Source organism: Equus quagga, chromosome 17 (genome assembly GCF_021613505.1).
Source record: "Equus quagga isolate Etosha38 chromosome 17, UCLA_HA_Equagga_1.0, whole genome shotgun sequence".
Lineage (NCBI taxonomy): Eukaryota > Metazoa > Chordata > Mammalia > Perissodactyla > Equidae > Equus > Equus quagga.
Genome location: NC_060283.1, coordinates 50,409,930 through 50,420,613, shown reverse-complemented (window position 1 = coordinate 50,420,613; position 10,684 = coordinate 50,409,930). Strand labels below are relative to the sequence as shown.

General features: G+C 48.5%; 1 protein-coding gene across 4 annotated transcripts; it reads right to left on the bottom strand.

Annotated features, from left to right (window-relative positions):
• Positions 1–65: 65 nt before the first annotated feature.
• On the bottom strand, positions 66–10,681 carry GLB1L (galactosidase beta 1 like). 4 transcript variants are annotated; one of them, XM_046643952.1, is made up of 17 exons: positions 10,443–10,681; positions 9,115–9,241; positions 8,770–8,936; positions 8,363–8,513; positions 8,118–8,178; positions 3,290–3,384; positions 3,016–3,190; positions 2,870–2,928; positions 2,647–2,768; positions 2,496–2,536; positions 2,179–2,297; positions 1,783–1,857; positions 1,591–1,680; positions 1,336–1,449; positions 934–1,065; positions 488–703; positions 66–335 (listed from the first exon to the last, which is right to left on the bottom strand). In XM_046643952.1, exons 1-17 carry the CDS (start codon positions 10,664–10,666, stop codon positions 66–68), a joined length of 2,238 nt encoding a protein of 745 aa, XP_046499908.1. In that variant the 5' UTR covers positions 10,667–10,681. The 4 variants fall into 4 exon arrangements, with proteins under 4 accessions (XP_046499908.1, XP_046499907.1, XP_046499906.1 ...); XM_046643951.1 differs by having other exon boundaries at positions 2,870–3,190; XM_046643950.1 differs by having other exon boundaries at positions 1,783–2,297.
• Between the last annotated feature and the right edge of the window lie 3 nt (positions 10,682–10,684).

Below are 10,684 nucleotides of genomic sequence, written 5' to 3'. Positions count from 1 at the left end.
TCACTTTAGCCAGCACCAAGGGATCCTGCCCAGTCTGTGTCCCAGGTCCAAGGGTTACCTCTCCCTCAGTGCCCACTTAGCTGCATTGGCTCAGGGTCACTTTGTACCTCAGCTGAGAGGGAATAGACATATGTCCTGTGCAAGGTGCTGTTGAGGATGGGCCTGTCCAGGAACTGGACTTGGGGCTGGGGCGGCGCATTTTCCAGCTCCAGCAATGTGATTTTGTTGAGGGCTCCCCTAGGATACAGCAGGGGTCTTGGCACGTAGAGGGTCTGTTGTGGCCCCCGCTTTGTCCAGTAGCGGCCCAAGTTAAACCCATTGATCCAGACTTGGCCCTGGGGAAGAGGGAGGAGAGAGGAAAATAAAGGGTCAGCTCTCGGGGGCAGAATTAGCCCGTTGGGTTTCTAATCAGGAATAATCAGCCTCCTACAGGATTTTCCTCTCTTCCCACGCCACCCCCCACCCCAACCAGCATAGTCAGCAATACCTTGGTCCATCCAGGTAGATAGAGAAATGTGTCTCCACTTGAGCCTAAAATTGCAAACATTGTGGAGTAGAAGGTGGGGCCAGAGGGAGTTTGAGGATGTGACCTTTTCAGCAGCTGGAGGGGAAACCACCACTTTACAAGCTTATCAACTTTCAGAGGGAACATCAGCCACCTGGTAAGGATTGTTTGCCCCAGAACTGGTGGCTCTGTGAGGCCCTGTGGAGAAGGCAAATGAGCATCCATCATTCACTAAGCTCTAGGTCCAGACGGTCCTTAAGCAAGCCCTGGGGTGCAGCTGGTGGCCACGTCTAGATGCCACAAGCCACTACTTTGTTCCCTAACCCTAAGGACGTGACTCTTATTTATCTTTCATTAGACTCCTATCTTTCCAAGGGAGTTTGGCCAGTAAGAGTATGGGTGCAAGGGGGCTAGCAGAACTAGCTTACCTTGAAGTCACTGGTGTTCGACCCGAAACTGAGCCTCCCCATGCTCTCCAGCAAGACATCCAGTTTGGCCCCCACTTGCCCCGTCAAAAATAGTTTGTGTTTCATGTTTCGTTCCAAAACACCATGAAACACCTGTGGATAAGAGTATCTATGAGAGGCAGGACCCAGCATCTAGCTTGTGGCCACCACACAGGAAGCCAGGTTAGGATGCTTATTTGGAGGGCAAAGAGATTGTAGCCCTTCTGTCAGTTAGTCATACATTCTGGAACCTTATCCTTAGTTGAACCTTTCCTCATCCCAGCTTATCCCTGGACCCCTTGCAAATGTGAGCAGGCAATGGGAAAAGGTAGATATGGGGTCTTAAGGCTCAAGGGTGCTAGGCAGGAGAGGAAACGGGCTTACCCCATCCACCATCACGTAGGCACGGTCATGGACTCCATTGTTTGGCACCCAGAATCGTGTTGGCTCAGAAACAGTATTGCTCAGATAGGTCCGATACAACACAAAGCCATGGTCCTGGGTGGGGTAGAATGAGTAACTTAAGACTGACTGAGAGAGAAGAAAGCTGCTGTGCGGAAGATGCTGAGCTGAGGGAACCTGTGGCTACAGCTGTTGAAGAAGGTTGCCGTACTCACAAGATGTGAGGTTATGCCTTACCTGCTTGACAGCCTCAAAGGTCATTGGCAAGATTGAATAGATGGGCCCTTGGGGGCATAGGTAGTTTAGGAAAGCCAGCAAATCCCCATCCTATTAGAATAAGGGGGAAGTATCAGAATTGAGGGCAGGACAGGCTGGGCTATTTAGAGAATAAAAGGAGTAGAATCAGAGAAAAGATGGGGAGGAGCTTACCAGGTGCAGTGTCAAAGGTCCGAACATCATCTTGGGGCTGGGGGGAGGTAAAGGTCCCAAGGGAATTTCCTGGAACTGAGCCCAAATTCTCTCAGGAGCCATAAGAAAACCAAATGAACAACCCCTATTCCAAGATCCTAGCTCAGGGTTCTTAACCTGGGTTCCAGGTAAAAGCTTCAGGGGATGCTGAAGATCCAGTAATTTTGTATATAACTTGTGTGTATCTCCCCAGGTACTCCCATTTGGGAGGGTAAGAAATGCTTCCATGGGATGCTTGGAGAGCTCTGTGGCCCCAACCACCACCACTGATTTATGGGATCCCTTTACAAACAGTTTGGGCACTCCCTTCCCCAAAATTAATAAAAGCCTTTGGCGCTTAGTCAAGTGGTAGGGCACCTTGCTGATGACATCTCGAAGAGCAAAAAGCTTAGGTGTGGGGTCCCCGGCTTCAGATATGGGTGCATCATAGTCATAGCTGGTGGTAATTGGAAGAAAGCGTCCCTTCTCATCAGCACCTGGGGTCAAACCAATTTAATTAATTCAATATATCTTTTGGATGACAGACACTAAGCAAAGAAATTCATACAGAGAATTCTGCCATCAGAGGGAGCAGTGGTGGCCATATCCAGCTTCTAGACATCCTAATCTACCAGCTCTCAAATTCTGATTCTTGCTACTTCCCTGCTTCCACCCCAGGGACTATCTGGACTCACCATTCCAGTATCCAAAGTTGGTACCTCCATGGAACATGTACCTGAAGTGGGGGAGGGTGGGAGGAAAGGTAATAGCTGACCCACTGAATCTTAAGTTTCATCCCCAATACCCAGTTAACAGATTCATGTTGGCCCCAGTGTCTCCAGTTACATGTTCACACTGGCTCCCAACTTCAGCATGTTCTCTAGTCCTTTGGTTACAGAATGAACGGACCGTGTGGAGTGATTCTGGCCCCAGTAATCCAGCCAGCCTGTGTAGTACTCAGAGTTCACCTAGCGTGTAAAGTGAAAGGAACCGTGAGTGAGATGGGAGGTGAGCATGACCCATCCCAATCCTGCCTCTCGCTTTGATTGCCCTCCCTCTGGCTCCTCACCAGTGGCCCATGGGGTTCATACTTCCGAAGCAGGGTAAAGATTTTGGTCATGTTGTCAGCTGCAGAGAGGAGGCAAAGGTGAAAGATAAACATCATAGCAGAGGGGCCTCCTCCCCAACTCCACTCCTCACTCTTGCTCAGGAGACCTGGGCCAAAGTCTACAGTGGTATAGAGTCCCTCGAGGGAGCCACATTTGAGTCCCTCAGGCCCATCTGTGGTGAAGAGCAAGATCTCGTCTCCTAGTATTGCACGGAAGAGCCCAGCCAGGTGCCTCATGTAGTTGAAGTCACAGGCCCGGTAGCTACCATATTCATTTTCCACCTGCCAGGGGACAGGAGAAGCGGAGCTCAGCTATGAGGTGGAGAAGGTTCAGGACCCCGGCACCTCCTTTCCCTTGCCCAGTCAACTTTCCACTTGTACCTGAATGCTGATGATGTTACCCCCATTGTGATAGAGCCATGGATGTATCTTGGGCAGCAAGACCTTGAACCAGGAGTCCACTGCAGCAAGGAAGTCTAAAGGAAGGAGCAGTGCTCTGCTCATTAGGGTACCACCACCTCCGGAGCCCCCACCGCGAGCATCAGTGCTAGCAGTTTCAGTGCTGCCTGAACTCAGGGCTGCAGTTTGCATCCAACTTGTCCCCAACTAAATCTGGGAGCAGTTACTCTTGTCAGAAGAAACTCTCAACCCTAAGCACTTATATTTTTGCACGGCAATGAAATTGGAGCATAGGAAACCTTAAAGTTGTATTTCTTGTAAATTTATTTTTTAAATGTAAGAAAAATGTTAAGTACATCATATAGAGCTATTATTAGATAATCAATAAATACTTGAGATTGAGAGCTATTATTAGATAATCAATAAATACTTGAGATCAATAAATTATTGAGAATCAATAAATACATGGTAATTCAGAGAAATGTAGAATGTCTCACCTGTACCCTGCTATAACTGACAGTCCAGATGACTGAAGCTGTCAAGTGAAAGATTATTATAACACGTATTGTGCCTTAAATTCTCAACTCCTATTTGTGATTTTTTTTCTTTGAGGAAGATTAGCCCTGAGCTAACTACTGCCAATCCTCCTCTTTTTGCTGAGGAAGACTGGCCCTGAGCTAACATCCGTGCCCATCTTCCTCTACTTTACACACGGGATGCCTACCACAGCATGACGTGCCAAGCGGTGCCATGTCCGCACCCGGGATCCGAACTGGCGAACCCTGGGCCGCCAAGAAGTGGAACGTGCGAACTTAACCTCTGCGCCACCAGGCTGGCCCCCCTATTTGTGATTTTTGTGGATTCACCCTCAGGGTCTTCCTGCAAGTTACTACCTCTGCCTGACACTGTCTCCCTGCCCTCCTTCCTGGCCAACTCCAACTCAGGTGTCAGGTCTTAACTCGTACTTCACTTCCTCAAGAACACCTTTGCTATTCCAGATTAGGGTAGATCCCCCTGTTACACACTCTCGCATCACCTCATACTCCTCTTTCAAGCACTTGACAGATTACAATGAAGCATTTCTTTCTGTAATTGCTTCCTGCTGGTCTCCTCCACCAGTGAGCAGGAAGCTTGTCTGTCAGGTTCACTTGCTACATCGCTATCACTGAGGACAATGCCTAGCAGAGAGCAGCCTCTCCAAGGCGAGTTCAGTGAAAGATATTTTGGAGGATATTTTCGTATTCTTAAAACATTTAATTCTTTTACATTTTGTGTTCTGTATAAAGGAGGTCTAGGTTTTATTGCCTCCTTTAATCCAGGCATACATTATATCTCATTCAGCAAATATCTATGGTTGCTGACCATGCACCAAGCACTGTTCCAGGTGTTAGGGATACAAAATAGAACAAAACAGACAAAAATCTCTGCCATCATGGAATTTCCTTTCCAGTGAGGGAGGCAGATGATAAATTAAATAAAGATGGTGAGTTATGCCAAGGAGACAAATAAAGCTGGGAAGGAAGATATAAACTGGTGGGTAAGGGAGCTTAAATTTTAGAGCACGGCCCAGGGAACGCCTCCTGGAGAAAGAGATTCTGCAGGAAGACAGAGGGAGCACCTCATGCAAAGCAGGAATGTGCCTGGTGGGTTTGAAGAACAGCAATGAGGCCAGTGAACAATGAGGAGGAGAACAGATGTCAGGGAGGTGACCGGCCAAGTGGGAGGACTTAGTAGACCATTTTAAGGAATCCATGGTTCATATTCTGAATGAGAACCTTTTGCAGAGGTTTAAGCAGAGAAATGACATGATCTGAGATATATATAATTAAACTTCTATTTTAACAGGATCCCCCTGGCCGCTGTATTGAGAATAGACTACATGGGCGAGGGGCAAAGAAGGGCAACCAGTTGGGAAACTATTAAAATAATCTGGCCAACGGGCTGGCCCGGGTGCATAGTGGTTTAAGTTCACGCCCTCCACTTTAGTGGCCCGAGGCTTGCAGGTTTGGATCCTGGGTGTGGACCTACACACCACTCATCAAGCCATGCTGCGGCAGCATCCTACATACAAAATAGAGGAAGATTGGCACAGGTGTTAGCTCAGGGCGAATCTTACTCACCAAAAAATAAATAAATAATAATCCAGCTGAGAGGTGGTTTGGACCAGGAAGGTGGCAGTGGGGGTGATGAAAAGTAGTTGAATTCAATATATTTTGAGGGTAAAGCTGACAGGATTTTCTGATAGATTGAATATGGGGTGTGAAAGGCATGAAACATACTGTAGTGTTTAGCCCAATCACTTGGAAAATGGAGTTACCATTAACTGACATGGGGAGATTGTAGGAATTGCTGGTTTGGGAGGCAATACCAGGAGTTTAGCTGTATCACTATGCCATTCATTCATTCATTCATTCATTCATTTATTTGGTGAAGAAGACTGGCCCTGAGCTAACATCTGTGCCAGTCTTCCTCTATTTTTATGTGGGATGCCACCACAGCATGGCTTGGTGAGTGGCGTGCAGGTCCACGCCAGGGATCCAAACCACAAACCCCAGGCCGCCAAAGCAGAGCCTGAAAACTTAACCACTGCACCACCGGGTTGGCCCCTCATTAAGCCTTTTAGATCTCCAAAGGCAGAAGTCAAGCAGGCGGCTGGATATACGTCTTTGGAGGCCAAGGGATGGTCCTGACTGGAGATACATATTTCAGAGTTATTAGCTACTGGGCGGAATTTAAAGCCATGAGAATGGATGAGATCATCTAGGGAGTGAACATAGAAAAGAGAAGTGTCCAAGGACTGAGCTCCAAAACACTCCAGCATTTAGCAGAAAGGGAACTAGAGAAGCAGCAGGAAGAGACAGAGCAGGAGTGGTCAGAAAGATTGTGGGGGCAGGGGCAAGGACCAGGTAAGTGTGGTGTCATGGAAGCTGAGAGAAAAGTGTATTTCAAAGGACAGAGTGATCAAGTGTGCCAAATACTGCCTGTATGTCAAGGACGACAAGGCCTAAGAAATCACCATGGATTTAGCAATGAAGAGGTCGCTAGTTTTCTTGAGAAAAACAAAGATTGTATGTTGGTGTTCTATTGATACTTTATCATTTTAAATGTATTTCATGGTCAACTGAGTTTGGGAAGTGCTATAGGGGGCATAAAGCTCTCCAGCACCCTAAGAAGTGGAGCAGTCCCTGGAGAGTCCCCAGCAGCTACAGGGCATTAATCAGAGTAATCTTTTTTTTTTTTTTTGAGAAAGATTAGCCCTGAGCTAACTACTGCCAATGCTCCTCTTTTCTTGCTGAGGAAGACTGGCCCTGAGCTAACATCCATGCCCATCTTCCTCTACTTTATATGTGGGACGCCTGCCACAGCATGACTTGCCAAGCAGTGCCATGTCTGCGTCCGGGATCCAAACCGGCGAACCCCGGGCCGCCGAAGCGGAATGTGCGCACTTAACCACTGCGCCACTGGGCCAGCCCAAGAGTAATCTTTTTAAAATGAATAAATCAGATAAAATTATTTCCTTGCTCTAATGACTTCCTATTTGCACCTGAAATGAAATCCAAACTCCTTGAAATATTGGGCATCTCAGAGCTTAATCTTGAGTTCTCCATCCTTTCTTTCTCTATGCTCTTTCCCCAGGTGATGTCCCAATACCCTTGGATGTAAACGCCATATTTACCCTGATGACTCCCAGATTTATATCTCTAGCTCAGAGCTCTCCCAAGCCCCACACTCACACATCCTATTACTTAATATCCTCGCTTGAGTGTGATACGATAAAAATTTTACATGACCAGAAGTATTGCTTTTCCCTCCAAAAGTTGTCCCATTGCCACCCCTAGTCTTCTAGATCTTCCCTGTGTCAGTAAATGACACCACCATCTTGACTGGCCAGAAACTTGAATCCTTTCTTTGCAGACCCTACCCACACTGTCCCCACCTGTTCCCATCAAAATCTATCAACAAATCCTGGTGATTTTTTTTCTCTAACCTGTATCTCAATTCTGCCCTCTTCTTTCCATTTCCACCACTATCACCCTAGTCAGGAGCCATCATCTCTCTCCTCAACCACTACAGCCATCGCCTCCCAATTAGATTCTCCACCTCCACTCTTGTTCCCCTCAATCCACTCTCCACGTCCAGGCTAAAGTAACCTGAAAACAAACCTGATATGTCTGGTTATACTCTTTCAATGGCTTTCTACTGTGCTTAGAATGAAATGCAAACTCCTCACAATGGCCTACAAGGTCCCATGTTAACAGTCCCTATCTATCTCCGATTTCATGTCGTACTGCTCTCTGCTTTATCCACTATACTCTAGCCATGCTGGCCTCAACCATGCCATGTTCTTTCCCATCTCTGGGCCTTAGAATATACCATTCCCTCTACCTGCTCGTTCTCGCCTCACTCTTCATATGACCAGAGCTTTCTCTTCCCTGGAGTCAAGTGAAATGTCACCTTCTCAGAAAAGCCTTTTCTCACCTCCCTCCCTAAAAGAGGCCCACTCTGTTATTCACGATCTCAACTCTTTGTCTATTTTCTTGTGTGGTATCTTTAGAGCTTGCAATAATCTTAGAGGTTTTTGGGTTTTTTTAAGAACCTGTTTCTTTCACTATAAGCTTCACTGCACAGGGACTGGGTCTGTCTGGTCCTCCAGTTTCTAGCATCCTACTGGGCATGAAGGACACACTCAATAAATATTCGAATGAATGATCTCCAACTTGGGGATGGTCCCTTCTGTTTTGGGCACCCAAATGACTCATTTTCTTGTTGTTTGCTTTTTTTCTGTGTTACATCTTTTGTCTCAACTCACCTGGATCTGAGGTTCTCAAATGAATTTTAGGTTTTCGAAGCAACCAGGCTGGGAGACCCCCCTGAGACAAACATAAAGACAACAAAGCAGCATTTAGGTTTTCTTGTTTGGGAGTGGAGCAGGGAGGTAAGAAGAGAGGAAGTTGCGTAGAGGGCTGGAAGTGGCCGGAGCACGTGGGCAGACGGGTGTAGTCTAGGATCCGCACATGGTTGGCTGTGGCTCTGTTCCTTCTCCAACTAACTCACCATATCCCACTCTGCACAGATGTAAGGTCCTGGTCTCAGTATGACCAACAGGTTCGCTATAGCTGCCTCATTCAGAAATGCAATGAGGTCCCGGCTGCCATGAAAGTTATAGACCCCAGGCTCTGGCTCATGGTAGTTCCAGGGCACATAACTGAGAAAGGAAGAGGTTAACAGGGCCCACGGTGGTAGGGAGGTGCCGGGGAGGCCCAAGGGCTCAGGCTTTGCAGGGAACCTCTGGGAAGCTGTTGGAAGGAGGTCCCTCGGCCCTTTCCCACACTTGGCCTGGAAGCCCTGGAGCTCTAATCCCTCCTCATACCCAGCCAGTCTTCCTGTCCCGACCCCCTTCTTCCGGGGGTAGTAGGAAGAGTCAATCCCACCCCTCCATGGCTCTCAGGAGCACTTCTTACAACTGCACAGCGTTGAGGCCACTCATTCGCATCTTGAAAAGCCGGTCTGCCCAAAGCACCCGCGGTACCCGAAAGTAGTGCAGGCTGCCAGACACGTAGCGGAACGGGACCCCATCCAGGAGGAATCTGTCATTATCCCGATCCACTACGAACGACCGAGTGTCTGCCTGCAAAGGGAGAGACCATGCTCAGCAGAGGTCTGGAGTTGGGGGTCAGCCTCTGCCAAGAGCAGAGGAGATGGAACTAGCCCTGCCCATTGTTTTATGTTCACTTTCTTTCTCTCCTCTGCCAGATCCGATCCCACCTCACCGCACCCAGCCGGCCGGTTCAATCCTCTCATCTTACCCGGGGCAGAAGCAGCGTCAGGAGCGGCAGCAGCAGGGAGGGAAGGCAGGGCGGCTTCTTGGGAGCCATGGCGCTTACAGAGGTCCTGTAGTCAGAGACTGCGGTCCGGCGGTCACGTGGTGGATTCCTGGGAGGGAACTTCAGTGAGCAAGGGGGCGGAGACCACCTCAAATTGCCAGGCAATTAGCCTGGACTTTGTCTCCAGCCTGCAGCCACCCACGACTCTACTAGTGTGTAAAATCCTCTATATCTTGAACCAGCTTCATCAGCGTCACCTGGGAGCTTGTTAGAAATGCAGAGTCCTACCTCAGACCTATAGAATCAGAATTTGTATTTTAACAAGATTCCTGGGTGACCCTACGCACATTCAAGATTGAGAAGCAGTGCTCTACTAGGCTGAGCTCCCTGAGGATAGGGAGCGCCTTGTCCCTTGAATCCTCAACTTCTAGCCCAGGGCCAGGCAGGTTAAATATAGATGAATGTCAGAATAAGGGGGCTAAAACAGGTTCAGAACCAAGGAAAATTGTAGGAAGAAATTCCCAGTGATGTGAAGTGGGCAGCGGGGGGGCGGGGGGCAGAGGGATGTAGCAGGTTACAAAAGGGATCTTTTTCCTAGAGAGCCCTGTTTCAGTAAAAGAGAACATCTAGCCCATTCCATCTTCTTTGGAAGTGCCCCCCTCTTCCAATTTATCCCTGACTGCCTGGGCAAGAGATATCAAGGACAACTGCCTGGTGCCAAGGCTTGGGAATTTGCCAATTTCCATGACCTCCTGCCTTCACAGTCCCAAGCCTGGGATGTGAGGACCAGGGCAATAATAATTATTATTTCTGTTTATTGACACTTACTGAGAGCTGTGTGTCAGATATTGTGCTAAGCACTTTACATCTCATTTAATCTTCAAATAACTCCACGAGGTAGATAATTATCATTCCCATTTTACAGATGAGGAACCTGAGGGTCGGAAATATTAAGTAGCCTGTCCAAGGTCACACAACTACTTTAGTAGAGCTGGGATTTGAACTAGGCAGTCTGATCTCACTGTTCATGCACTTAATCTTAGGTACTATTATACCCATTTTATAGTTAGGGAAAGTGAGGCTCCCAGAGGTTACGTAACTGGTCCGAGGTCACACAGCTAGTAGGCTGTTAAGACTGGATTTAGACCCTAGTCTGGTTCAAGAGCCTGAGCTCTTAACCACTGAGATTAGGGTAGTGGGATACAGGTCAGAGCCCCCAAGGTTATATTGATCAGAGCTCCAGGGGTCCAGGCGGCCAGTACCCGCCCCTCCTTGCATCCTCCAGCGCGCCCAAGGATGAAGCCTCCTACCTCAGGCATTGGGAGATGGAGGTCCTGGGGGCCTCGGGCCGAGCCCGGCTTTGCTCCCCTTTGGCGTAGGTGCCTGCGTCTTGATCCCTACTGAAGGCCAGGTGTGGGACCCTCTGCGGGTCCTGGGACCCGTCCTTCTGCAGGCCTAGCCAGCCCCGGACCTGCCAGGTCCACGCCCAGACATCCTCCGGATGCCGGCGCGTTGCTAGGATACCGCGGGCCATTACGCCAGCGCGGACTGA

Excerpts from the sequence above, each read along its gene's own strand:
- GLB1L (XM_046643949.1), bottom strand. The coding sequence starts at position 10,666 with ATGGCCCGCGGTATCCTAGCAACGCGCCGGCATCCGGAGGATGTCTGG. Across the intron at positions 1,681-1,782 it reads GACCTTTGACACTGCACCTG|GATGGGGATTTGCTGGCTTT; the intron begins GTAAGCTCCTCC and ends TTATTCTAATAG. Across the intron at positions 1,450-1,590 it reads CCTTTGAGGCTGTCAAGCAG|GACCATGGCTTTGTGTTGTA; the intron begins GTAAGGCATAAC and ends TACCCCACCCAG.